Source organism: Drosophila elegans, unplaced genomic scaffold, assembly GCF_018152505.1.
Source record: "Drosophila elegans isolate 14027-0461.03 unplaced genomic scaffold, ASM1815250v1 contig_183, whole genome shotgun sequence".
Lineage (NCBI taxonomy): Eukaryota > Metazoa > Arthropoda > Insecta > Diptera > Drosophilidae > Drosophila > Drosophila elegans.
This window is the reverse complement of record NW_024545550.1, coordinates 7,186,587-7,212,455: the sequence shown is the minus strand read 5'-3', so window position 1 is coordinate 7,212,455 and position 25,869 is coordinate 7,186,587. Positions and strand designations below refer to the sequence as shown.

Sequence of the window (25,869 nt, the reverse complement as noted above, 5' to 3'; positions counted from 1 at the left end):
TATTGGGGTGATGGCCACATAATTGAAAGGACATGTGGACATTACTCAAGGTGGCGCTTCTCTGGACTCCTGTTTTAATTAGGGGATCTGCTGTGGAACTCATCCTCAATGCAGCAGCAGAATCTTCACTTTCTGTGCTTATAATCCAGAATGATTACTGCCCGGACTCCTGGTTAAAGACAATATTTCGAAATTTACAAATTCCTTTAATACTCAACTCAGCTGGCGGTTATTATCCCAAAAACCAGTACTTGGACAGAGCATTACATGTTATTTGCTTGCCCGGACATGAAGTGCAGCTGGATCAGGAGCTTCTTCAGAAACTGGCCATTTCTTTGGAGGATTTCCCTAGCGATAAGAAGGTATTCTATGTGGCCAACAGTTTGGCCAATCGAACCAGAATGGAAGCCCTACTGCAAACCAGCTACCATCTGCGAATTCCAAACCTAGTTGGACTCTTGGCTGCGGATGAGCATCTCTTCTACTACAGATATAATCCATATCCTAGCTTCCGAACAGAGCAACGTCCTCTGCAGTTTTCGCCCATCTTCGACCAGAGTTTTCCCAACATGCAAGGTCATCCACTGATTGTGATGCCCGACCAATGGCTACCGCGTTCTATTCTTTACTTGGACAGACGCACGGGTAAGCAGATCCTAGCCGGATCCGTGGGCCGCTTCATCAACTTGCTGGCCTGGAAGCTCAACGCTACTCTGCAGCTTGCCCAGACGGTGACTCCCGGGCGCTTTCTCCATGCCTCTGCCCTCCAGGAGCTGGGGAAGAGCCTGGCCATAGACGTGCCGGCCAGTGTGTCGATGTTGGAGCGAAGTGAGCAGTTGATCCGCACCAGTTATCCCCTGGAACTGACCCACATCTGCCTGATGATCCCAGTGGCCAAAGAGATTCCCCTGAAGGACATATACTTTCTTCTCAGCAGCGTTTCCAATATGCTTTTGGCCGTAGGAATAGTTTTAGTCTATGGATTGGTTTTGAGCCTCCTCCGACAGTTGACATCCACAGGCGATGTCCACTTGGTGGACTTCCTGCTGAATGATAGAGCTTTACGTGGAGTACTGGGTCAGTCCTTCCCGAGAAGGGATTGCTCCAGCCGGTGGATATATCTCATGCTGGGACTTGTGGGTCTTAATGTGAGTAGTATCTTTGAAGCGGCTCTTGAGACCATGATGGCGCATCCTCCGCAAGAGTTTCAGGCCCGCAGTTTCGCTGATCTACAGCGGACGAACATTCCGTTGGTCACCACCGAAGAAGACTTGTACACGTTGGTGGATCTGCATCTGGCCTTGCTGGTGGTCAATGTGAGTGAGTACCATCACCTGAGGAACGGGAGAAACTCCAGCAGTGCCTACTTCGCCTCTCGATTGCACTGGACTCTGTTCAGCGAGCAGCAGAAGCGCTTCAGGCGGGAACTCTTCATTTACTCCAAGGACGCCTGCCTGTGGTCCTTGGCCCTGCTCTCGTTCCAGTGGCCGCAGAGCTCCTGCTTTGCCGAGCCCGTCAGCAAACTGATCCTGGAGGTGAGGGCCAATGGACTGTATCAGTTCTGGGTGGGAATGCATCACTACGACATGACGGAGGCGGGTTTGTCCAACATGGAGGATCCCAGTCTGCGAACTGAGGAGAATACTGCACTGCGACTAATGGATCTGCAGTGGGTTTGGCTGGCCTACGGAACACTCCTAGCGATTGCCTCGCTTATGTTCCTGCTGGAAATTATCTGGTCTAGCATCTCATCTTATATTTCTGTTATGTTTTACACATTTATTGGACAACTCTGAAAACTCTGAAGCACACTAGTTATGAAGATTAAATTAAAACAGCACTTAACACTTAAAAAGTTAAAAACTGTGAATTGAGGAAACTACTACTCATCATCGTCAATGATTTCAATGGGCGACTTGGAATCATTTGCATCGTCGGAACTGTCGGTGTCGCTTCTGGGATTTTTAAGTTCCTCGATCTCATCCTTGAGGTCTTCTATTTGCTCTTCGTACCGCCGCTTCTGAGAGGCAATCTGTGAAAGATTGAGTAATGAACACCAGACAAGTTATAATTATAGCCTGATTAGCTAACCATAAAATCCGACTCCCTTTGTGCAATCAAAAGCTTCTTCTCGCATTCATCTTCGTATTGCTTCTTGTTGTTTTCGATTATCTCCTGGTATGTGGAAGTGAGTTCCCGGCGCAGTTTCTCCTCCAAAAGTTGCATCTGCAGCACATGTTCGTACTTCAACTGCTCAACCTCGCACTGCAGACGGACGTTCTCTTCCTCCAGTTCCTTGACGTAATCACCGCCCTCGAACGATGACATTTTCGAGAATTCCATGAAACCGCAGTAGCTGACACGATGCTGCTTGATCACGGGCTCCTTGAAGATGATGTTCTTCGCAATGGAGGCGAAGTTCAGGACATTCAGGTTCTCCTCGTAGTACTTGTCCAGCGGAGTAACCGTCACGATCATGGCCAACTTCTCCCTGCCCAACAATGCCGCCTGCAGCAGCGTCGTGAGCTTGGAGTCGCGGTATGGAATGATGTCGGCATTTTTCTTCTTCTGCACGGTGCTGGCCGCATTGAGACAACGGCCCAGCACCATCAGCGAGGTGTTGATGTTCTTGGCCTCCTTGAGACGCAGGCCCGTGGTGCCCGTGTTGTTCACCCGCTCCGAACCAGCCAGATCGCAGAATTTGTACGAACTCTGGGTGGTCATGCCCGAGCGATTGTACTTGAGTATGTCCACGGTGAAGACGCAATGCGATCGGCTGGAGTTGGCATTCACCGAGGTGGAGGCGTACGTGGAGCGCTGCTGGCCCAGCCGGAGCAGCTGTAGCGCCTCTTCGCTGCTCTTCACGAAGACACTGCTCATTCCCTTGATGAACACCTGACCCTTGTTGCCCACGATCTTCAGGTTCTTGCGCGGCAGTTCGCCCATCTTGTCCTGTTTCGGTGGAATGGCCAGCAAGTCGTACACCAGTTCGTTGTAGATCTCCACGAAGGACACCCAAACCAGGACGGACGTGTCGGTGGCGGACTTCGATTCGAAGGCGTGATCCCCGTCAATGACCTGCTTCAAGCGCTGGTAGTGGGCACTGATGTCGGGACACAAGTCCAGCAGCTTCTTCCGAATCTGCATCTCCTTCAGCGAGGCGTCGTCCTGCAGAAAGACGATGCAGCCGTTGATCAGCTTGAGCTTGGGTGCGCGAAAGATCATGTCCTTGTACATTGTGAATATGTTCTCCAGGGCACGCGGAATGATGCCAGCACGCACATCATCGCCTAAGTATGGATTTCAAGAGATGATAACCAGGCAAATATTTATAAAAAACTCTTCTCAGCTTACCCAGCAATGTGTAGGTCTTGCCCGAGCCCGAAGTGCCGTAGGTCATGATGGTCACACACTCATCCTCCAAGATCTTGGGTCCCACGCAGGAGTCGTATATGTCACGCTGGCCCACAGTGCTGTCGAAGATGGAGGTGAAGCCAAAGTGCTTCTCCATGCGGTTCACATTGTTGCTAGTCGAGTCCACCTTGCAGCTGGTAATGAGCACATTGCTGTCATCAGAGACCACGTACGCCTTGGAGGCATCCTTGACGGGACGCAGGCGCAGAAAGACCTGTGGCCCCGTCTCCACGCTGCTGTTGTCCGCCGCACTGGTGGCACAGGAGGCGCCTCCTTCCGTGTGGGCCTCACTGGACTGGTACTTGTAGTCCGACTCCGTGTCCGAGTACTCGGAGGAGCTCTCCTCCTCCGATTCCTGGATTTGGGCGAACAGACGCATCTTTTTGTTGGGTCGCGGCCGGAAGCGGCGGTCGACGGAGGGCTCGCGGGCCATTAGGAAGGAGCGCGTCTCTCGCTGTGGCGGCATCTCCGGAACCTCATTGTCTTCCATGCTCAGCCGCTTTTATTTGGGTTTAAAGAATCAATTCTAAACTTTACTTCCTTTCGCGCTATTTTTTCAGACGCCAAGGGGCTGCCAACTTCCGTTTAATTCAAAATGACAGCTGACAGCATTACTGCTTAGTGTGACCGTAGGAGCATTTCAAATACACCACATATCGTTAAAATATACCAGCAAATATACCAGAAACCCTTATTAATTTTGAAAGTTAAAATAGAAATTTGTTTAAATATTACAAAAAGGATTTTAGGTACACTTTATTGACAAGAGTTTAAAAAAATATTTGTGACTTTTATAAATCCAAGGCAATGCTGTCCTCTTTATATACAAAATTTAGGTTTTAACGAAATTAACTTTTTCCGCAGGGGTCTACTGCGGAATTAGTAAATTATTTAAGAACACAAGAATACAACAACAAGCCATGATTTTTATAATTTTGTAATATATTTTATGTGAGACATCGACATACTGTTGGAATATATAGATATATAAATATAAATATAAACCGACATGCAAGTTGAAAAACCGTTGGACGTTTGTTTTCAACATTAGCTTTTAAAAATTGAGATTGAACCAAAAATATAGAAATTGTCTTTACTTTAACATACATATTACAGCAAAAACTAGTTGATACCTACATTAGTGGATGTCAAATTATTATGCAAATACACAGTTCACTGACTCGTTTATCGCATTATCCAATTTTATATGTAATGTCTGCTCAGATTAGCAGCGTCAGCAAATAATTAGGTGACAAATTACTGGCACACCACCGGCCATTTGTTTAATGTTTGGTTAACAAGTCTGGGCAGCATAACAGGCTGTGCAAATATTCCGCCCTGTCGCCAAATATGTTCTCACCACACAACGCAAATTAATTGCTCTTGTTTATTTTCTTTTTTTCAGTCTGATTTTTTATGCCCGGTGTCTGGCACTTTAAACAAATATTGACCAAATGGAAGAGTAATAGTAAGCGAAACAATTAACATTTGTTTAACTTGGAAAATATTGTTGTAATAAAAGTTTTTAATGAACACAAATTGCGCGATAAAGACTCGTCGCCTGAACTTTAGATGCAAGTAACATAAGCAATTCTGCAAATCATTTACAAAATTGACATGCAAACTTCTTTTTTGTTTTATGTTTTTACGAAAAGTTATTAGCATTAAAATAGAAATGTCGAAAGGGAAAATATGAAATCAAAACTTAAATTAAATTGCAAATAAATTGTTTAAAGTTGCTACTTATTTTTCCTGTCCAAATGTGGAAATTGAAGATTTGCCAATATGTGCGCCCAGCAAAGAAATACAAAAAGTTGGCAGGCCGAAAAAGCTGAAAAAAACAGTTTTACAAAATGTCAGCGCCATTTTGCCAAGCCAAGACATCCCTTTCCTTTTCGTAATTTATTAAAAAGAAGTGTGTTAAAACATTAAGGTAATTATCAAATTGCCCACTTAGAGTTTCTCCTTCCCTTAACGACTATTTTCAAGGTTTTCCAGATTAAACAAGACCCGTAAGAATCCGAGTCCACAATGATTGGCCCCGGCAATTTCACCAAGCCCCTATCTCCGGGTTACGCTACCCAAAACTTGCTCCTCGGTCATACTAGATGCATTACGGCCGTGAAGTTCGGTCCGGAGGGCGACCACCTGGCCAGTGGCTCCGCCGACATGGTCCTCAAGCTGTGGGATGTGCAGGCCGGCATCTGCATTCAATCTCTAGGGGGCCACGAGATGGGAATCAACGATGTGGCCTGGTCGGCCAGTGGAATCCTCGCCAGCTGCAGCGATGACAACAACGTTCGCCTCTGGGATCCGCGCAGTGTGCTCTGCGTGAAAACTCTGACCGGCCACAGCGAATTCGTCTTCTCCTGCTGCTTTAATCCACAGTGCAACCTGCTGGCCTCTGGAAGTTTCGATAATACAGTACGCCTGTGGGATTTGCGAACTGGAAGAACCCTCAAAACCGTGCCAGCCCACCAGGAACCCGTCCGTTCGGTGGACTTCAACCGGGAGGGCAGCATTTTCGTCACGAGCAGCTTTGATGGACTGGTGCGTCTGTGGGACACTAGCACCTGCCAGGTGCTGAAGACTCTCATCGACGACGACAACATTCCGGTGGGACATGTGAAGTTCTCGCCCAACGGCCGCTACATCCTGGCCTCCATGCTGAACAGCTCCCTCCGGCTGTGGGACTACGAGAAGCCCAAGTGCTTGAGGGTTTTTCGAGGCCATGTGAACGAGTCCTATTGCCTGACCGCCAACTTCTCCATCACGGCGGGCATTTGGATTGTGTCCGGCAGCGAGGACGATTCGCTCTGCATCTGGGACTTGCAGACCAGGCAGCTGGTCCAGAAGGCGCCCACTCAGGGCGACGGGGTGCTCTGCACTGATTGCCATCCCACGGCGAATCTGATTGCCACCGGCGCCCGGCAGAACACCAACGCCATCAAGATCTGGAAGAGCAGCGAGTAGAGGAATACCCAATCTGATACCCATTTAACCTGTAGTTGCACAAGACTTTTGCTGTCAAGATCTGAAAGAGCTGCGAGTAGAGATCGTGATCCATCCTGACAATCAACTAAAGCCTACCTAATGATCAACCTTTAATTGTTTTTTTTTTTTTTTTTTTTTTGTGTATTATAAGGGGCAGCCAAGCAAACCTGCAAATTTGTATATGCAGTTGTTGATCGACGGACTGGCAACAGGGCTAACAAGATAAGGCGGTACCAGTTACCTGCTCTTGTAAATCTTATATGGCCAGTACACCTATACGAACTTCAGGCACGATTGCTTTCATTCGCCGATCGGTGCGGCAGTCGTGTCTGGAGCGGCACACTGAGCGGACGCCTTAGCTGCCCGGTTTTTGTGATACTCTCAGGCCAATTAGTGATCTCACAATCTCGTGCGCAGAACCAGAAACGCAGTTTCGAAGCCGGAGAAGCATCCGCGATGAGAGCAGACGAGGGTGAGTAACTCTCCCGGGGGTTTTCCGGAAACGGAATGGCATTCAGGGTCAATAGATTTATGTCCAGTGGGAAAGTGCGATGCAATCTCGCAATTATCGGTTGTATAAAAAAAACGTGCCAATTCATAAAATCGTATCTGGGTGGGACGGCTTATCGGCGTGGGGTAGTCCGAGCTGCCGATTGATAAGTCCAATGTCAATAAAACAAACATCAGATGGACAGATGTCCCAACATGCTGCTGCTGCCAGGGAAGATTAGCCGACGCCAGAGGAGGCGGGGTTATCGAAGATTGTTCAGCTGATCCAAGGCATGTTTTCGGATCCCCAGATAATCTGTATCGAGAGCAGTTGCCCAGCGTGGGCTCGCTTATCAGGGATGGCGGGCGAAAGCTGTGTCGTCCGGCCACCGTGACCAACAAGTTCCCGATCCTGAAGTGGCTGCCCCGCTACCGGTTGGAGTACATCATGCAGGACTTCATCGCGGGATTCACGGTGGGCCTGACCACCATTCCCCAGGCGATTGCCTATGGAGTGGTCGCTGACTTGGAGCCGCAGTACGGCTTGTACTCCGCCTTCATGGGCTGCTTCACATACATTGTCTTTGGTTCCTGCAAGGATGTCACAATTGGTGAGTGGAGAGCGGGATTTTGGAGATCCAGTACTAATTTTCTAATCTCCCCCAGCCACCACCGCCATTATGGCCTTGATGGTCAACCAGTATGCCACAATTAGTCCGGATTATGCTGTACTGGTTTGTTTCCTGGCTGGCTGCATTGTGCTCATCCTGGGTCTACTCAACATGGGCGTCCTGGTGAGGTTCATCTCGATTCCCGTGATCACTGGCTTCACCATGGCGGCGGCCGTCACCATTGGCAGTGCCCAGATCAACAACATCGTTGGTTTGACCAGTGAGTTCTGGCATACATCCATTTCCATAATTTTTAAAACTAACTGAAATGTAAATCTACCTGTAAACAGGTCCTTCCTCCTTACTGCCCGCCTGGAAGAATTTCTTCACCCATTTGCCGTCCTTAAGGGTCTGGGATGCCCTGCTGGGTGTCTCATCGCTCGTTTTTCTGCTGCTCATGACGGTAAGAGGACAAAACAAATCAATTTCGTAGTTAATGGGTGCATGATAATTATTTGATTCCAATTGAAACCAATTAACTTGGTTTTCGATTTCATTTCTGAATGTTTTATGAGCGCAATGTAGTTATGAACGTTAAAGTTGTTTAAAAAATTATTTGTCAAAAATAGTGCTCAAGAGAGTATATTGCGTTTGTATCCATCACTGTTTTATTCAAATATATTTTAATAACTATAATTTATTTTTATAATTTTGACAAATTGTTGGTTTATTTATTAAACTTGTTTAATTAAATTTTTATACATTTTTAAATATCAGTATTATTGCTTAATTATATTACCTTGTTCTCGCTTTCACTTTCGAACTTTCACTTAAACAACATTGAATCGTACTCAATAAAATGAAATATTTCTATTATTATATTGGTTAATTTCGTACCTAGTTATCGGTTTTACTTCCAAAAGTTGACTTTTGCAGTATGCAAGTTATTATTTTTATTATATATTATAAAAATCTAAACTAAAAAATATATTTTTTTATTTGATCAGCATTATTGTTTAATTACCAAAACTAATTAAATTACAGCTCGTAAAGGACATCAAGTGGGGCAACCGCATATTCTGGAAGTACCTTGGCCTCTCTCGAAACGCACTGGCCGTGATTTTCGGCACCTTTTTGGCCTACATCCTGAGTCGAGATGGCAACCAGCCCTTCCGGGTCACTGGCAACATTACGGCCGGAGTGCCTCCCTTCCGCCTGCCTCCGTTTAGCACTACTGTGGATGGCGAATATGTGTCCTTTGGCGAGATGATCAGCACAGTGGGCGCCTCCTTGGGCTCCATTCCCCTCATTTCGATCCTGGAAATAGTGGCCATATCCAAGGCATTTTGTATGTACGCTTTCCTTTTACCATTGATGCAGTAATCTAAAGCGACTTTACACTTACAGCCAAGGGAAAGATTGTTGATGCCTCCCAGGAGATGGTGGCATTGGGTATGTGCAACATCATGGGCAGCTTTGTACTCTCGATGCCCGTGACCGGATCGTTTACCCGCACGGCTGTGAATAATGCCAGTGGAGTGAAGACACCCCTGGGAGGAGCAGTCACCGGTGCCCTGGTGCTCATGGCACTAGCTTTCCTCACTCAAACCTTCTACTTTATACCAAAATGCACTTTGGCTGCCATTATTATTGCGGCCATGATATCGCTGGTGGAGCTGCACAGGATTAGGGACATGTGGAGGTCGAAAAGTGGGTAAAGAGTGGTTTTTATTTGTTTTATTATCTTGTAAACGTCTGTTTTACCTTTACAGAGAAGGATCTGTTTCCGTTTTTGGTCACAGTGATCACATGCATGTTTTGGAGCTTGGAGTATGGAATACTCTGCGGCATTGCTGCTAATATGGTCTATATTCTTTATAGCAGTGCTCGTCCCCATGTCGACATCAAGCTGGAGAAGGTAAAGTTATCCTATCCCATCTAGATTTATCAAACAGAAGCTAACATGTTATTGTCCTTTAGATCAATGGACACGAGGTGAGCGTGGTGGATGTGAAACAGAAACTGGACTATGCATCCGCTGAATATCTCAAGGAAAAGGTGGTGCGCTTTCTCAACAAACAAAATGGCGAGACGCAATTGGTGGTCATCAAGGGGGAGGAGATAAACTCCATTGACTACACAGTGGCTATGGTAATATAGGCAATCGAAAGTCAACAATTTGAAAGATATTTATATATATATGTTTGCCCACAGAACGTTGTGTCCATGAAAGGCGATTTGGAGGCTCTTAACTGCGCCATGATCTGCTGGAACTGGAACATTGCCTCGGCCGGAGTTGTTTGCCGCCTGAGTAGCGATCTGCGACCCATATTCAAGTTCGATTTGACGCTGGAGGAGGTGGTGGCCAGCCACTTCGACGGCCCCTCCAGCACAGCCTCCACGGTGACCATTGAGGCCTAGACATCCTATCCTATTTTCACTAACATTTAAGCTGAAAGTATTACCTCAAGATCAGAAATTGCATTTAAGAAAGAACCACTTGAGAGGCGACAGTTTGTCTGGCTGGGACTAGAATTACGTCTGGCAGTTGCATCCTTCGAGGAAAAGCCGAGAATGATGTCATAATAGTTGGACAGCGAAATTAATTGAGCTGCTGACCGCAACCGACTCGCAGACTGCAGACTGCCTGTCTGCACGACCTTTCCTCGAACCTTTCTCTGTTCAAGGCGAAAGTAATTTATGGCCCACTTCACATGGAGAGCCCCTTAGAGAAATTCCCGAGTTCTTGGAAACAAAAGGCAGGCTCATATTTATTTATTGGCTGTGGACTCGGATGCATAGTTACCGAGAACCCGTTGACCGGTGGGATCGAATGGGCTGCGCAAGTGGCAGTCGGCGCGGTATTTCTTGCCCAAAATGTCCACCTCGTACTCCCCGTTCTTGACGTAATCGGCATCGATGATCTGTCCATCTGGCCGGGAAATGTAAGCCTGTCCCAGGGATTTTCCCAGGGCATAGGCGTATTCCGCTCGTCGCAGAATGCCCACGGGCTCTCCATTCCGATAGACGCCCTCCAATCCCCAGATGGGCACCTGATCCCTGAGGGTCAGGTAAGCGAGGCGCTTCTTCAGGCCCTCGGATCTCTGTTTTTCGATGGCCGCCTTGCCACGATAGTCGGCTCCATTCTTGCGACAGGTGAATCCCAAGCCAGCTTCCAGCGGAGTGTCATCCGGACGCAGGTCGAAGCTCCACAAGTGGTAGCCCTTCTCGCTGCTGAGGGAGTACAGCGAGCGGTAGCCAGCGTTGCGCAAATCCTGGCCAGCACCAGCCTTCATCAGGTGGCGATACACTGAAACACAATCTTGCTTGGGCACATGCAGCTCGTAGCCAAGTTCTCCCACGAAGCTTACGCGAAGGAGGCGCAGACCCACATCTCCGAGCTTGGCCAAGCGCGTGCTGTTGGGGGGCACCTGCTCGTCGGACAGATCGCAGTCGATGAGCGGCTGCAGGATCTTCCTGCTGTTCGGTCCTTGTATCGATATAACACCTAGTTCGGCAGTGAGGTCTTTTAAGCTGGCGTTAAAGCCCTTCCTACGGATCTCTGCCTGCAGAGAGCTGTACGTGTAGAAAGCAGAGGCGCCACCAGCCACGATATAGAAGCCATGACCATTGAACTTGGGATCGTAGATCTTTCCGGAACCGGAAGCCAGCCGGGAAATGGTCACGTCCGCCTCAACGCCGCCGGCATCGTTAAGAGCACAGGTGTAGACAGTTCTGGAAGGGAGGGAATTTGTAAGTTATATATTCAATGGATATCATTCATATTTATTAAGACTAACTAGTCCTAGTACAACTGTACAATTACCAAAAGCCACATGTTATATATTATAACATTATATATATATTTTATTGCGCTTTTCTGTTGTTGTTCAAACCACATATTCTATTTCCTTCCAAGTTTTTCAAAAATAGGTTTTATACCTAAAAAAATTCCTGACTTAGCTCGATTATTTCTGGGATCTTTCTGTTTAAAAAACTATTAATTATTAGTTTAGGTCCGTAAATTGTAATGTTCCTTTGAATCTTTTCCGAGGTAAGCTAGAAGTCTTCTAACGAAATATGTATGCTTAAATATTCCGGATCAATAGGTTTCCAGGTTTAGCTTTTGCTGTTTATTTGTATAAATACATAGGTACATATATTGCTAAATCTTGAAAAAAAAAATTGTTCTCTTACCGGTAGAAATTATTAAATTATTATTTTAGTTAACAACAATTATGGTTTTTTTTGGTTTTGTTTTAAAATAATTTTAAATGTCCATTATCTTACTTAAATATCAATTAAAATTTTTTGTTTATCTATGCTAGATTTTCAAACACGTTTTAGTTTGTTAAATTAAACATATTCAAAATAGCGACTTACTTGCTGGGATCTCGATTGGTATTGGCGGAGAAGAGCCAGTCGGCGGCCTCCTGGGCCTGAGGACCCTCCAGCAGGAGCTTGGCGAAGTAGCTCATGTTGAAGACCACGGCGTTATTGCGACAAGCCAAAGCCTCCGATCCGATCTGAATAATAGGAATACTGATAACCTTGCTGATAAGAACGATTTCCAGCACGTACCAGTTCGTGGTGCTCCGAGAATCTGCTGTAGTGGAGATCTCCGTCCAGAACCCTTTCGTACTCGCTGTCCTGGTTCCGATGGTGGCCATAGCTTCCATACCAGTCATAGGGCTGCACCAGCGCCTTCTTGGAACCGGAGGGCAGGAAGAAACCAGGTCGCTCCCAGCCCTGTTTCTCCTCCATCACGGCTCCCGCCTGCATCATCTCATCGTGCAGGGGATCCTTCTGGAAATCTCGTCCAGCCAGAGGCTGATCGTACTTAAAGACCATGCTATAGTTCTTCACATAGCTCTCGTGGGACTTCTCCCTGATCCACTGGATGGCCTTGCCCTGCTCCTGGGTGAATCGCCTCAGGTCGAAGCCGAACATGGGCAGCTCCGGCTGTCCCTGGATGACCCACAGAGCAGTCTGTTCCCCACAGCCGCCGCCAAACATCATGCCCGCCGAATTGAAGCCGCAGTTGTGGTACAGCCCATCCAGAACTGGATCCGGACCCATTAGTGGCTTGTGATCTGGAGTGAAGGATTCGGGACCACAAACCGTGCTCTTTACGCCATACTTGGCGTAGCTGGGACACAGCTTTTGGGCGCCCTCCACATGGGCCTCGAACACCGACCAGTCCAGTTCGTAGAGTCCAAAATGGAAGTCCTTGGGCACCGGTTCCAGGAGTATGGGATTGGGTTCATAGCCACCCATGCAGATGGCATCTCCTTGGATGCGGAAGTAGGTGGAGTAGTCGTGATCCCGGATGTTGGGCAGGCCCCTAACGCCCGGAATGGATTCGGACACAATATACGCGTGCTTCATGGGCACCAGGGGCAGATGGGAGCCATGCTTGGCCACCAAATCTCTTCCCCACACCCCAGTGGCATTCACTACCTTCTCAGCTCTAATTTCTCCAAATGGCGTGGCCACACCCACTACTTTCTTACCCCTTGCAGTCTGCTCCAGCAGCAGATCATCCACGCCACACTGCTCGATCACCTGGGCACCCAAATTGGTGGCTGCCTTTTTGAGGGCAGCACACAGCATGGCGGGATCCATGACACCATCGCCTGGCGAGTAGAGTGCTCCCACAAAGGCAGAGGGATCCAGTAGGGGGAACAACTTTTGGGTCTCCTCCGGACTCAAAACTTGGTTTTCAATGCCCAAAGCTGAGCCCACGGTGGCCAGTCTACGATACTCATCCAGTCGCGTTTCATTGTGGGCAATGAAGATGCCACCGTTCTGAATCCAACCCGGATCCAACTCGGTTTCCGCCTCCAGTTGCTGGAGCATCCGGCGTGAATTAGCCAGCAGCTGTATGTCCACATCGTTGGGTCGCAGGCGCCACAACAATCCGGCCGTGTGCCAGGTGGTTCCGGCCGTCAGTTGGGCACGTTCCAGGAGCACTGCGCGCACACCACGTCGTGCCAGGTGGTAGAGGGTGTGGCATCCCGCCGACCCACCGCCAATCACCACCACATCCGCTGAGGCTGGCAGGGATCCACTTGGCTCCTTTCCCCCAGCTCCTCCTCCTCCACCTTTTTTGGTGGTTATTCCCCGGCGGGATGTCTGCTGCAGGATGCGATGGCGCCACATTTAAAAAAAACAGCCACGCGTGACGACTTTTAAATCTGAACTGAATTCTCGGATTAATAACACGGTTTCGCTCGGTAATCTCCACCAGAATTGGTCTGATGCCCCAGGGTTCAGCATCACGATAACCCCGCTGTCGTGACGTCCCGTCATCCATGGTATAAGGCCCTAATCAAGGCCATGCCCCAATAGAGGCTACTCCTCCTTATCGCCGCTGAGAGGTGTGCCAAGTAGTAAAATTAGGTGGGATCTGAATAGGTCAAAAAACAATTTAATCTGAGTAAATGTAGTTTAGATATAGAGAGTATTTTTTAACTCATTTGTTTGTTAGCAGAGTTGGTATTGAAATGTTTAATATTAAGAACATAGAAGGCAGGTTATTTAAATATATTTAATATAAACTAGAGTTCTAAACCTAGAGTACTCACAGCGAGTATTTATTTGTTATAAACTAATTTGTTAATTTTTTGGATATAAATTCTGTGAAATAAGTATCAATGCTCATAATAAATGTATTAAATTAAAGTGACAGGCGTAACAAATTATACATTATTAACACGAATATATATTTCTAAATCTCAATCAATTTGGAGAAACACTATATGTTCGCTAAGAATTTTTAGTTGGGAACTGTTCATCTTTAAATACGAGGTGGTTTTGTATTTGTTAATAAAAGACAGTCATTAACAATTGAGAACATTTGGAAAGTTAAACCATTTTTCAATACGGTTAGCTGGAAAATATTTTCCAGCAGCACAGCGATTATCTATCTATTATTATTATCTATTAAACAAAGGAGACCGAAATTATACATTTTATTATAGACTCATATACCGAAAGTATATATTTTCATGTACAGAAAAATTAAAAAAAAACTAATTTACAACCGGGAAATACAATAAGAACTTAAACTTGGGGCACCAATTTGATGACTCCGACTCCTCTTCGACCCCCGCACAGGATATGCAGTTGAACCCCAGGATTATGATCACTCTGGTCTGCCATTAAGTTTTATCCACCAAATGCACTGCGAGAGCGAAACCAGGTGGTGCCATATGTGGGACCGGAGTCTTGGCACGCTTCGCACATCCTTAAGACAGAGCTCCGAAATAGACCGAATAAACAGAGCAGCGGCGATTCATTTTGAATTTTCCCGCAGAACGGCGGATGAAGACTGGGCCAATGTGGTGGCAGCCAGAAGCCAAACACACACGAGAAATACCCCAGAAAGAGACCGAAGATCGCACCATGTGTTGGGCTGCTCCGCCAATTGCGACTGTTTGCGGAGCAGGCACGCCCACCGGAGGTGCCAGAAATAGCCGGAGGTTGGAGAACCGGAGCTGAGTGCTCATAAGGAGGCCTCTCCCCGGAACCCTTGAACAGAAGTGCTCTATTTGCCACGCAGATCGGACGTATTTTACTCGTAGATACATTGCGGCTCGGTACAGTTTGATTTCCAGTGAAGAGACTGACTAATAAATATCCAATTTGAATATTTCAAAAGTGATACTTGTGATACCATAGATATAGATTGTGTAATAATGCCACGCAAAAAGCGCTCCTCCAGCCCAATGGACCTTTTTGACGACGATTTCGATGAGGATGCCAGCTCTCAAAGTAAGTTTGAAATACAGCCTTTCTTATCAACAGCTAATTCTATCATTGAACATTGTTTTGAAAAAACGCAAAAAATTTTCATGTTTTTATTTCAAATAAAAATTTCCAAACAAGTTATTAAGTATTGGATAATAAAAGTAATACATTAGGTACTTTTTACTTACAAGAAAGATGACAAATATTTCTATTATCATTGAAAATAAATATTTTGATATAAATATTTATATTTCAAGTCTTAATCGTTTTTTTATAATTTATTCCAATTTGATTTCATTTTTTTTTTTGATTTTGATTTAATTTAAATGAAGAATAATTAGGAGCAAAATTTAAAAGTTTAATTTTTTAATTATCCAAACTAAGTAAATAATATTGTAATTTATACGTATTAGAAATCAATACGTGTTGAAATATAATGTAATGTATGCTTTAAAAGTTTTATTTTGAAACTTACCCAACTATCAATGTTCTGGATTCTTTAGGCTCCCAGCCGCCGGTGCAGCGGAATGCGGCCAATGCCCGTGAGCGAATGAGGATGCGGGTGCTATCCAGCGCCTACGGCCGTCTGAAGACCAAGCTGCCCAACATTCCGCCGGACACGAAGCTTTCCAAATTGGACACGTTACGTTTGGCCACGCTCTACATTAAGCAGCTAATTACGGCGGTCGAAACTGGGAGCAATAGCAGTCACAGTCACTCCCACAGCCACTCGCACCACCAGATGCACCACCACCTCAACCATAGCCACTCGAGCACCACCAGTTCCGAGGGTCTGGACACGAGTCACATGGCAGAGGGATCGGGATCTGGATGTGGAGCAGGCAATTACCATTTCCACAACAACGGACACGGCATGGTAAGTGTCATGCAATTGCGATCCCTGGCCCCCAATAAGTGATGTCACTGGCACCACTTAACGATGCACTGCATCCGCCGGGTTATGAATGGAAAGCATTAATGAGCCGGCGACTCAAGGTGGATTGTGTCGCATTATGACAGGTGTCGCCGGGTATCCCCAGTGATAGGACCAAACTCATCGCAATCTCTGGGGTTTTCAGTCCTATTGAACGAAGATGATCAACAGGTTAACCGATTAATTAGCTTTTAACTTTTTTTTTTGGTGTTAGGGTTAGAATTTGTATTGCCATACCTTAAAAAGAATATTATACATTTATTAGTTAGAGATTTTAATATTTGTTTATTATTCTTATATTCTTTTAGTTAAAAGGTGTTATGAACCGATTTAAAAATAATTATTTTTGTTTTGTAACACAGTCAAATGAATTTTATATATTTATCATGTAGAGATCAACATATTTGCTTGCAACTCCTTTAGGGCTTTTAACTGCTTTATTAAACGATTTTATAACCACTTTACATTAAATGTATATCTGTTATCTGGAGATCATAATATTTTCTTATAATTTTTGATTGTTTGTCAATAATTTAAATTTTTTATTTATGCACTAGATGCATGTCTTATGTTTTTTAACTGATTATTTAACTTATCAGCTTTAGGATTATGACTTTAGATATTAATAATATTAAAAACACATTGCAAAAACGATTAGAGCTTCCATACTTTCAATATTCTCAATCACAGCGAATTATAATTGTTTTAAAGAGTCGGAAATGTTTTCTTCTTCTTCAGATAAATGAAATTCAAAAAACCAAAACACAGCCTTCGACAATTAAATATAATATACATTGTAGTTAGTTATATTTTTTTTTTTATATCTTGAAATACATCAAAGTCATGGTAGTGGTAATTCAATCCAAACTGACCGAGTTTTACCTGCAATATCGAAAACGATTATGCACATATTTATGGTGCAACATCTGCTTGGATGATTCTGTTGCGGCGACAAGTACTTCCACCTTTACTAGGTGGAGGTGGACGCCATCTCCATCCCCAATTCCCATTCCTATACTCATCCCAAACCCAAGACCGGAGTCAGCCATTCAGCCGGGCCCCCCACTAGAAAACATTGAAATCACATTTTGTGATTTCAGACTGCCTCGCTTTCCTGTAATCCGATACTTTTGTGAATTTCAAAAATATTAAATATGAGTGACAGGTTGGAAAAGGAGCGGGGATGGGCCAAGGCATGGTGACGCTTGGAATCGGGATGGGGGGCACTAGTTAGTCTTTGCTTTTATTTTTAAAGATGCCCGACGCTTTGATGCGACAAAGTGAATGACATCCGAAGGGAAAGTGTCGCCCTCAGTAGTTTTCCCACTCTGATAATTGTAATTAAAATTTGTCTAACCGTGTTTACACAATCTATCACTCAAGATACATACAAACATACATGGCGCACAACTTATCTAAATAGATGCGATTGTTTACCCGCCGAATGCGTGAAAAATTCAGCAAATACGGTTGCGTCTTGTGCCCATATGGCGGCAAATTGGGTGGGATCGAAAATCAGGGAGTCCCGACCCTATCCGAATTTATCCCATTCCATCTCGCACGCGCCTGGGAACAACCCATTGGTTCGGTATTTGCCTGCTATCCCTAACATCCCTTTGGGTGTACAATATATGTATGTATCCCATTCAAATGAGTGTCTCTTGTCCGCAAGTGTTTGGCTGTTTGTGTTTTTATAGATCCGTTAATGAGGCTGTTATTGTAGATCTTAAATACAAAAGGCGGGGGCACTAAAACAATCAAAGTTGCGTAAACAAACAATGGCGCTGTCTGGGATGGGTGGTTGTCGTCATATATTGTTCCAAATATAGCCCCTGCGGTTTCTCAACTCTTATGATTTATATATCCATATTGTATCTTGCAGAGCTGGCCCTTTGAGTTCCACCAGAGCAGTCGCAGTCTAGCCACCACCGCCTCCGCTCGCCTGGATTGGCAATCGCTGCATCCTCCATCGTATCCAAAGTCTCGAAGTGACAACCATGTTGCAGCGGATCTCAGTTACCATCAGTTGCCAGAGGCCCACAGTAGTCACTGGTATCCGGCGGAAGTGCATCAACTAGAGCCCACAGCCAGCTGCTCCTATGAAACCGGCATGGGGCAGCATCAGCGGGGGATAGCCCATGGCATTTAATCATAAACGTTGTTTTCTCACCCAAGCCAAATGTAATTTACCACCTAAGTAAGTGTATTTAAACGTGATTTACCTTTACATGTATTCGTATGTGCAAGCCTAAACTTAATGCCAAAAGGCCAAAGATTGGTGTTACCTCATGATCTTTTTACTAGCAAATATATCAATGTTTTTTTAATGGATAATAACTTTTGAATTTTGTTTAAATTGGGGTCCCGTTGGGTCGAAACAAATATATTTTCAAAGCGAAACTCAACAACATATTTCAAAATGAAATACTGAATTAAGAAATGCTTAATATAAAGCAGCCAGCCTTTAAAAACAAGATGTTTGCAGGGTATTTTTTTTTACTTGGTGCGCAAACCTCATGTAAGTGCTTATGTATTTATCAAATATATATATAAGTTTTCTAGTGTACAGGGATTTTTGAACTTAATTTAAATTGCCGCCACATGGGGGTGAAGTGCAACCCTGTCAGTTTCGATAACTGCAGCCTTGGTAGCTTACCAGCACTGGTTAACAGCTGATTTCGTCACAACACAAACAAAGAGCTGCTAATAGCACAAATAAATATATTTTCAAGGCGAGATTTAAATACCCTACTTGACGAAGAAGTGCTTAATTAAAAGGTTTTTTGTTTTAATAGATATTAGTTTAAGTTAACTTATGTTATTTGTATAAGCCTTAAAATATACATATAGGCAAAGTATCTTAAAATTAAAGCCGTTAAAGACGATTTTCTTGGGTAGTGAACAAACCCAATGTAAGTGCCGAAAAACTTGCAAATTGAAGGGTATTTATTTTGTGTATTTAGTTGTGAATGTAGTCCAACAACAATCGCCAGAGAATAATAATTGTGCTAACGATTATTTCTACACCAAAGCTTACTTATTACATGTGTATTTTCGCGGTTAAAGTTCATGTCGTTGAAGATTAGACTTCGATTTAGAGGATCGGCAGCACTAATCTTATCCAGCGGCGGAGCACTTGAATCTGAACCAGAATCTGCCCACAGAGCGCAGTTCGAATTCCCCAGCAATCAGTCAGTGCGCGTTATTCTCCGAACAAAGACGTTTAGCGGTGGATCGGTTAATCCACAGTACAGAACCTGTTTACGTGACTTGATTGCTTGATTACTGCATCGACATAGAAATGCCAGCAAAGGAAGTGAACCCCGACCTGCAGAAGGAGCGCAACACGGCCACCTTCAATCCTCGCGAGTTCTCCGTTTTGTGGGCGGGCGGCGAGGATCGTTTTCAGGAGAAGAAGACCCTGGGTGAGCTACTGGTGACCCCGAGTCATTCACATTAACCGGTCCCCCAAAAGCTTTGTCTAAGCTTGGCGCAATCGCGTTTACCAAGCCAGCAGCAAGAAATTATTGTGCCAGAAGCATGACTTGGCAATTAAACTAGGCTTAAACATATCTTTACTCAGGAAGCTAACATGTTTTGAAAATGTAAAAGATAAACTTACATCCCCTTCTTTGTAAAACTGGTTTAACACTGATTAAATAGTGACTTGGGAAATAGTTTAATAGTTAATTAATGCTATCGCGTTGCTCGAGCTACTATCAAAAAATTGTGCCAGAAACTAGACATAAAAGTGTCTTTAGACAGGGTGTTATCTTGTTTCGAAAACATACAAGATAAATTAACATCCCTCTTCTATATAAAAGCTGGTTTAATTAATCCACTGTTGACAATAACATAGAATATCTATATATATAAATGAAACTAGGCTTACACTTGTGTTTATTTATAATCAGTCATCTTGTTAACTTTTTTTGTACATTATTTAACTGGTTAATTATTCATTTAAAAGGAACATATAAAAGCAATAAACCGTAGATGAAAAAAAGTCTTCCTTTTTTATATTCCAATTGCTAATAAAATATATTAATTTTTTTTAATTAGGAACATATGAAATTAATGATCCTAAGATGAAAAGAATGATTTTCGTTATTTATATTCCAAATATTTAAAGTAATAAGTAAATACAAAAATTATAACTCTACTATTAAATAGAATTTTTTTCTTTTTAAAATTACAGTCCCTTACTGAAAGCCCAGCATTCAATCTAGAAATCTATAGGTCTAAGCCAAGCTTATAGCTCTGATTTTTATATACTGCCATAATTCGCCACCCTATCACTCTTTGTTTTGATACGCTTCTTCTCCATGTGCATTCATTCATTAGTTCAGAGTTCATTAATTATGTATTCCGCATAAACAAACCGCTACAAGTTAATCAGCACCTATTAGTCGGCTCATAAGTTATTAATCTTTGAACTTTGCACGAATCTTGATCAATCTGAGTTGACGTGTACTTTGGATGTTTGCGGATAGTCTTTTTTTAGAGCCACTTGAAATTGGTTTAGCTGATAGGTTTATCTGAGAGATTTGGCCGCGTACAAGGCATCATAAATGGACAATGCCCGGTAACACCCGCGAATCAACAATGAATAATGACCGCTCATGATTATGCAGCACAATTTGAGAGAATGCTTATCTTTATAACACTCTATTAAATGTTAAATCCCTTGCTTAAAACGTGTTCTTTTTTATTTAAACAGAGAAACTGTTTTTGGAGGATCCTGCTCTTCAGGACGACCTGCCCATTTCATATTTGTCCCACAAGGAGCTCTATGAACACAGTCTGAGGAAAGCCTGCATTATTGGGGAGAAGATCCGCAAGCTGCGTGCAGATGGCGAGGATGGAGTGGATACATACAAGTAACGGATGACTTAATCAAACCAGATTGGATATTAGATTTCAATTATTGTACTTTACAGTGCCCTGCTTGGTGGATCCTTGGGAGCCGCAATTTTGAAGGAGGGCAATCCTCTTGCCCTGCACTACGTAATGTTTGTGCCCACCATCATGGGCCAGGGAACAATGGACCAGCAGGTGGAATGGCTGAGCAAGGCCTGGGACTGCGAGATTATTGGCACCTATGCCCAGACAGAACTGGGACACGGAACCTTCCTGCGCGGCCTGGAAACCCGGGCTGACTACGATGCCAAAACCCAGGAGTTTGTGATAAACACTCCATCGCTTAGTGCCTACAAGTGGTGGCCAGGAGGATGTGAGTTTCTCTCACCCATTAACAACCGCAAATTGTTGAAATTCCCTCTCCCTTCCAGTGGGACACACTGCCAATCATGCGGTGGTGGTGGCTCAGCTGTATACCAAGGGCGAATTCCGTGGTCTGGCTCCGTTTATTGTCCAGCTGAGGGACTCCGACACGCACAGCCCAATGCCTGGCATTGATATTGGGGACATTGGCACCAAGCTGGGCATGAAGGGCGTAAACAATGGCTATTTGGGATTGAAGAACGTTCGAGTGCCTTTGAACAACATGCTGATGAAGAACCAGCAGGTTCTGCCCGATGGCACCTATGTGGCGCCCAAGAACAGTGTACTCACCTACGGAACAATGGTACGGCCTATTAATATTTCTTAATTATTACGTAAGATTTCAAGCCCATTTGCTCTTCGCAGATGTTTGTGCGTTGTGCTCTGATCCGTGATACCGCCCAGACTCTGGCCAAGGCATCCACCATTGCCACCAGGTACTCGGCTGTCCGCCGTCAGAGTCCCATTGATCCAAACCAGCCGGAGCCACAGATCATGGACCACACCACACAGCAGCTGAAGTTGTTCCCCCAGATAGCCAAGGCCATTGTGTTTAAGACCACGGGCGATGGTATCTGGAACATGTACAATGTGATTTCGGGCGAGATCGAGCAGGGAAACTTGGATCGTCTGCCCGAGATGCATGCCCTGTCCTGCTGCCTGAAGGCCATTTGCAGCGCTGATGCCACCGCCGGCGTGGAGACGTGTCGCCTGTCCTGTGGTGGACATGGTTACATGGACTGCTCCAACTTCCCCACAATCTACGGCATGAGCACCGCTGTTTGCACCTATGAGGGCGAGAACACAGTGATGCTTCTGCAGACTGCCCGCTATCTGGTGAAGGTTTATGGCCAGGCTCTGAATGGCGAAAAGCTGGTGCCCACTGTTTCCTACATTAATGATGCTGTGAACCAAAAGAAGTTCGTTAACTTTGATGGATCATTGGAGTCTATTGTTAAGGCATTCCAGTTCGTGGCTGCTAAGTGAGTAAACGTTGGATACAGAAATCATTTCAAGGTATTTATTATTGTTTAAATTTGTGTTCCAGCAAAACCCGTATTGCCTATGAGCAGATTGAACTGCGTCGCAAGCAGGGACATGGAACTGAGGTGGCAGCCAATCTTTGTGGCACCTTCTTGACATCGGCGGCAGATGTGAGTGGAAACCAGAAATTTTAAAATTTTATAAATAAGCTTAATACTTATTCGAGAAGCTCAAAAGCTTTAAAGTTAATTTAATAATATAATAATAACTACATATTACATTTTTACCTTCGTACAGCTTCATGGACGTGCCTTCCTGGCCCAGACTGCATATACGGAACTTCTGGCTCTATCCCGCAATGTCTCGCCTGCTCTGGCTGATGTCCTAAAGGTGGTGCTGGAGCTTTATCTGGTGGACGCCTGCCTCAACCGCATTGGCGACTTCTTGCGGGTAGGCTTTTCAATTGATTTCAGTATAGAACATTACATTTAATCGACCCATCCTAACAGTTCATTGATTTGACCGATAATGATGTCACGCAATTGGAGGTTCGCCTAGAAAACTGCTTAAAGCGACTCCGTCCAAATGCCGTCACACTAGTGGACAGTTTCGATCTGCACGATCGCGTACTCGATTCCGCCCTGGGAGCCTACGATGGCAACGTCTATGAGCACATCTTCGAGTCCACGAAGAAAAATCCGCTGAACAAGGAGCCCGTGAACGGAGCATTCCACAAGTACTTGAAGCCATTCATGAAGGCGCACCTTTAGATTGCAACTTATTATTGTTACTATTGTAAATATACCTATATGATTGTATTGTTTTCGTATTCTACAACTGTTATGCTTTGCAATTGGTCTGAAAGACATTATTAAAGGCTTGTGCAGTTGAAACTAGGCTGTAAAATTATACACAAATAAAATATTCTTCAAGAAATAATTTAATTTTTGGGCTTAACTAAATCGCTTTATTAAAGTTTGTTGTTTTCTGATGGTGTTGCAAATTAGAGAGTAGCTCACTTATTGACTTCTTCGTACGGTGATGAACGGACTTACGACGCACTTGGCTTAGAGTTACGTTGTGCGTAGAGACGCCTCAGCAATCGGTTGCCGGCCAGGAATGTGAATACTGCGATAGGGATAAGCAGGCGCAGTGTTTGGAACATGTTGAGTTGCAGCCAGAAGACGAAGAACAGCACCAGGATGCCACCGAAGCCAACGTGGAAGCCGATCGTGCTGGGCGCCAGCGTCAGGTTGGACACATTGATGCCCAGCTTGCCCCAGAAAACAAAGAGCAGCACCAGCGGAGTGATGCACAGTCCGGTGAAAATGTCCGACACAATGCGAGGCGGGCGCTTATCGGGCACACGGAACTGATGGACAATCTCAGGCAGGGGACCCGAAGTAGTCTTGGGCTTGACTTCTGCAAGCAAATTATGGAGTGGTTAAATAGGCATTTATGAATGTTAATGGCTAGCAATCTTACCCTTCTCCTCGTTGAATTTCAGTTGCACTTCAGCCACCAGCCACTCGAAGGAGTTGGACAGAGAGGCATCGCCCACGGTCAGGTAGATGCTGTAGATGCCGCTCTGGTAGTTGAAGTTCTTGCCATTGTTGCCCACATCCATGTCAAACTTGTACGCCTTGCTGCTATCCTGTTCGGCCACAAAGATGATCTCCTTGTCGGTTTTCTTGTTGAGCAGACGCACAAAGGCCTGATGGACGGCCAAGGGCTTGCCGTTGGTTTCCTCCACGAGCACAGCCTTCAGGAGCAGCTTCTGGGTGCTGTCAGCTGAGAGAACCTCCTGCAGCTTGCCTGGATATGTAACGCTCTGCTTACGGGTGGCGGCGCTAGCATCGGATTCGGCAATGCCCACCTCCAGAGACTGAACCTTGACGCGTCCGAGAATCTTGAACTGCAGCGTCTGAGTGTAGACTCCATCGGCATTCAATTCCGCCTGGTAGATGCCACGAGCTGGCTTCAAGCTGGCCAAGTCAGCCACGTAGGTGGTCTTGTCAGAGGATTTGGAGGCCACAGCGATCTTATCAGCCAGCACAGAGCTGTCCTTCTTCAAGATCACCTTGGCGTTGATGGCTTTGGGGGCAGGAGACAAGGGCTTGCCCAGCAAATCAACCACAGCCACATTCAGTGTGGGCGACAGGGCCTCCAGCTGTCCATTGCCAATGAGTTGCACGCAAACAGGGGCCACCTTATCGGCTCCACTGATGGTCTTCAGCGCCTCGATCAGGACATGAGCTCCCTTTGCGGTTTGCACGGAGCGTCGGCTGAGGAAGTAGTTGGCAAACTTGACAGCCTGATCGGCAGTTACGGGCAGGGGTTTGTTGAAGGTCTTGCTGACGCCAAAAGCACCATTAATGATCAGGGAAGTGATACTGAGGCCGCCTTCGAATTGCAGAAGCTTGCCGTCCACTTCATCCGCCTGCACGATGGCATCCTCCACGCGATTGGCGATGAAGGAGGCACTGGCACCCAGAAGCGGTGCCACATTGAAGGCGTATCCCAGACCGCTTAGCGTATCATCCTTTTTGAGCAACTCCTGCAGGCGCTTGACTAGTTTTCCCTGAGTGGCTTCATTGATCTCGACGCCGAGCACTTTGTGAGTTACCACACGGTAGAAGATTTCCTGGGAGCTGCCTAATTCAGTTGTCAAGGAACCGTACACCTTGGAGAGCAGACTCTCGTCGATTTTCGCCGAGCAGCCCAGGTTCCTGCTAGCACCAATGTAGTAGTAGTCCTTTTCGAAGCTCTGCAAAAAGTCAATGGAGCATAAATAGGGGTACAGGCAAATGGGCGTATATGGGAGAACCCACGTTTAGCTTGGATTCGGCATGCAGCGTGGCAATCTTCTTGCACAGCGGCTCCTTCTGGGTGGCGTCGGTTAATTGGATGTTGAGGCTGGAGAAGAAGATCGACTGCAGGTCACTGGAGCCGAATCCGTCCACGAAGACTTTCTGCAGGCGGGTGAGATCCTTTTGGCCCAGGTGGCTGTCCACTGTGCGGGCGCTCCACGTCGGCCCACAGGCGACCATTACGCAGAGGAGGATCAGACCTGGTAGAAGATTAAATAAAAAGCATGAATTTCAAGTCGCCGGCAAAAGCTTAACCAAGAAAATCAGACAGAGATGGCGAGAGAGCAGCGACTTGGCAGCCGGCTTTTCCCTTGAAAGGGGCTTAAAAGCCACGCGTCTTTGCCGAAACAACGCCCAACCAACGGACCTAGCTTAAGCATTTTCCTATTTTGTGGTTGCGCTTTCACACGCCGCTTATATTCTATAGGAAAATAAAAAATCGCTCAAAAAACACCGCCTGTCCTCGATTATACACGTCAGCGTTAGAGGTGGAGAAACATCGATATAACGTCGTCGTCATCGATGTTTTCAAATTATC

General features: G+C 45.4%; 8 protein-coding genes across 9 annotated transcripts; 5 read left to right on the top strand and 3 right to left on the bottom strand.

Moving 5' to 3' along the window:
- The first annotated feature begins 32 nt into the window (after window positions 1–32).
- On the top strand, window positions 33–1,796 carry LOC108144865. The gene has a single exon (XM_017270016.1). It carries the CDS (start codon window positions 33–35, stop codon window positions 1,794–1,796), a length of 1,764 nt encoding a protein of 587 aa, XP_017125505.1.
- Window positions 1,770–4,012, bottom strand: LOC108144864 (kinesin-like protein subito). Its single transcript, XM_017270014.2, has 3 exons — window positions 3,355–4,012; window positions 2,092–3,290; window positions 1,770–2,032 (listed from the first exon to the last, which is right to left on the bottom strand). Exons 1-3 carry the CDS (start codon window positions 3,902–3,904, stop codon window positions 1,883–1,885), a joined length of 1,899 nt encoding a protein of 632 aa, XP_017125503.1. The 5' UTR covers window positions 3,905–4,012; the 3' UTR covers window positions 1,770–1,882.
- Window positions 4,013–5,149: 1,137 nt separating this feature from the next.
- Window positions 5,150–6,520, top strand: LOC108144247 (WD repeat-containing protein 5). The gene is made up of 2 exons (XM_017268926.2): window positions 5,150–5,347; window positions 5,404–6,520. The coding sequence occupies exon 2, from the start codon at window positions 5,446–5,448 to the stop codon at window positions 6,385–6,387; it is 942 nt and encodes a 313-aa protein (XP_017124415.1). The 5' UTR covers window positions 5,150–5,347; window positions 5,404–5,445; the 3' UTR covers window positions 6,388–6,520.
- A 208-nt stretch (window positions 6,521–6,728) lies between these two features.
- On the top strand, window positions 6,729–10,012 carry LOC108144645 (sodium-independent sulfate anion transporter). Of its 2 annotated transcripts, XM_017269687.2 has the most exons (9): window positions 6,730–6,880; window positions 7,209–7,508; window positions 7,564–7,788; window positions 7,859–7,971; window positions 8,553–8,856; window positions 8,916–9,218; window positions 9,281–9,426; window positions 9,489–9,659; window positions 9,723–10,012. In XM_017269687.2, exons 1-9 carry the CDS (start codon window positions 6,865–6,867, stop codon window positions 9,927–9,929), a joined length of 1,785 nt encoding a protein of 594 aa, XP_017125176.1. In that variant the 5' UTR covers window positions 6,730–6,864; the 3' UTR covers window positions 9,930–10,012. The 2 variants fall into 2 exon arrangements, 1 of the variants encoding a protein (XP_017125176.1); XR_005977010.1 differs by lacking the exon at window positions 9,723–10,012 and having other exon boundaries at window positions 6,729–6,880; window positions 8,916–9,222; window positions 9,489–9,602.
- Window positions 10,013–10,251: 239 nt separating this feature from the next.
- Window positions 10,252–14,037, bottom strand: LOC108144643 (sarcosine dehydrogenase, mitochondrial). Its single transcript, XM_017269686.2, has 3 exons — window positions 12,090–14,037; window positions 11,892–12,034; window positions 10,252–11,243 (listed from the first exon to the last, which is right to left on the bottom strand). The coding sequence occupies exons 1-3, from the start codon at window positions 13,668–13,670 to the stop codon at window positions 10,280–10,282; spliced, it is 2,688 nt and encodes an 895-aa protein (XP_017125175.2). The 5' UTR covers window positions 13,671–14,037; the 3' UTR covers window positions 10,252–10,279.
- Window positions 14,038–15,042: 1,005 nt separating this feature from the next.
- LOC108144242 (pancreas transcription factor 1 subunit alpha) lies at window positions 15,043–18,518 on the top strand. Its single transcript, XM_017268920.2, has 3 exons — window positions 15,043–15,284; window positions 15,764–16,137; window positions 18,077–18,518. Exons 1-3 carry the CDS (start codon window positions 15,209–15,211, stop codon window positions 18,341–18,343), a joined length of 717 nt encoding a protein of 238 aa, XP_017124409.1. The 5' UTR covers window positions 15,043–15,208; the 3' UTR covers window positions 18,344–18,518.
- Window positions 18,519–19,169: 651 nt separating this feature from the next.
- Window positions 19,170–23,400, top strand: LOC108144652 (probable peroxisomal acyl-coenzyme A oxidase 1). The gene is made up of 8 exons (XM_017269697.2): window positions 19,170–19,619; window positions 20,915–21,074; window positions 21,135–21,427; window positions 21,486–21,781; window positions 21,844–22,460; window positions 22,526–22,631; window positions 22,759–22,911; window positions 22,971–23,400. The coding sequence occupies exons 1-8, from the start codon at window positions 19,496–19,498 to the stop codon at window positions 23,229–23,231; spliced, it is 2,010 nt and encodes a 669-aa protein (XP_017125186.1). The 5' UTR covers window positions 19,170–19,495; the 3' UTR covers window positions 23,232–23,400.
- On the bottom strand, window positions 23,401–25,830 carry LOC108144654 (dolichyl-diphosphooligosaccharide--protein glycosyltransferase subunit 2). Its single transcript, XM_017269698.2, has 4 exons — window positions 25,699–25,830; window positions 25,293–25,531; window positions 23,947–25,228; window positions 23,401–23,883 (listed from the first exon to the last, which is right to left on the bottom strand). Exons 1-4 carry the CDS (start codon window positions 25,709–25,711, stop codon window positions 23,513–23,515), a joined length of 1,905 nt encoding a protein of 634 aa, XP_017125187.1. The 5' UTR covers window positions 25,712–25,830; the 3' UTR covers window positions 23,401–23,512.
- Window positions 25,831–25,869: the final 39 nt, after the last annotated feature.

Excerpts from the sequence above, each read along its gene's own strand:
- LOC108144865 (XM_017270016.1), top strand. The coding sequence starts at position 33 with ATGTGGACATTACTCAAGGTGGCGCTTCTCTGGACTCCTGTTTTAATT.
- LOC108144864 (XM_017270014.2), bottom strand. The coding sequence starts at position 3,904 with ATGGAAGACAATGAGGTTCCGGAGATGCCGCCACAGCGAGAGACGCGC. Across the intron at positions 3,291-3,354 it reads CAAGACCTACACATTGCTGG|GCGATGATGTGCGTGCTGGC; the intron begins GTAAGCTGAGAA and ends ATCCATACTTAG. Across the intron at positions 2,033-2,091 it reads AAAGGGAGTCGGATTTTATG|ATTGCCTCTCAGAAGCGGCG; the intron begins GTTAGCTAATCA and ends AATCTTTCACAG.
- LOC108144247 (XM_017268926.2), top strand. The coding sequence starts at position 5,446 with ATGATTGGCCCCGGCAATTTCACCAAGCCCCTATCTCCGGGTTACGCT.
- LOC108144645 (XM_017269687.2), top strand. Across the intron at positions 7,509-7,563 it reads CTGCAAGGATGTCACAATTG|CCACCACCGCCATTATGGCC; the intron begins GTGAGTGGAGAG and ends AATCTCCCCCAG. Across the intron at positions 9,660-9,722 it reads TTGACTACACAGTGGCTATG|AACGTTGTGTCCATGAAAGG; the intron begins GTAATATAGGCA and ends GTTTGCCCACAG.
- LOC108144643 (XM_017269686.2), bottom strand. The coding sequence starts at position 13,670 with ATGTGGCGCCATCGCATCCTGCAGCAGACATCCCGCCGGGGAATAACC. Across the intron at positions 12,035-12,089 it reads TCTCGGAGCACCACGAACTG|ATCGGATCGGAGGCTTTGGC; the intron begins GTACGTGCTGGA and ends CCTATTATTCAG. Across the intron at positions 11,244-11,891 it reads ACCAATCGAGATCCCAGCAA|AACTGTCTACACCTGTGCTC; the intron begins GTAAGTCGCTAT and ends CCTCCCTTCCAG.
- LOC108144242 (XM_017268920.2), top strand. The coding sequence starts at position 15,209 with ATGCCACGCAAAAAGCGCTCCTCCAGCCCAATGGACCTTTTTGACGAC. Across the intron at positions 15,285-15,763 it reads TGAGGATGCCAGCTCTCAAA|GCTCCCAGCCGCCGGTGCAG; the intron begins GTAAGTTTGAAA and ends TGGATTCTTTAG. Across the intron at positions 16,138-18,076 it reads ACAACAACGGACACGGCATG|AGCTGGCCCTTTGAGTTCCA; the intron begins GTAAGTGTCATG and ends TGTATCTTGCAG.
- LOC108144652 (XM_017269697.2), top strand. The coding sequence starts at position 19,496 with ATGCCAGCAAAGGAAGTGAACCCCGACCTGCAGAAGGAGCGCAACACG. Across the intron at positions 21,075-21,134 it reads GATGGAGTGGATACATACAA|TGCCCTGCTTGGTGGATCCT; the intron begins GTAACGGATGAC and ends TGTACTTTACAG. Across the intron at positions 22,632-22,758 it reads TCTTGACATCGGCGGCAGAT|CTTCATGGACGTGCCTTCCT; the intron begins GTGAGTGGAAAC and ends ACCTTCGTACAG.
- LOC108144654 (XM_017269698.2), bottom strand. Across the intron at positions 25,229-25,292 it reads ATGCCGAATCCAAGCTAAAC|AGCTTCGAAAAGGACTACTA; the intron begins GTGGGTTCTCCC and ends GACTTTTTGCAG. Across the intron at positions 23,884-23,946 it reads GAAATTCAACGAGGAGAAGG|AAGTCAAGCCCAAGACTACT; the intron begins GTAAGATTGCTA and ends ATTTGCTTGCAG.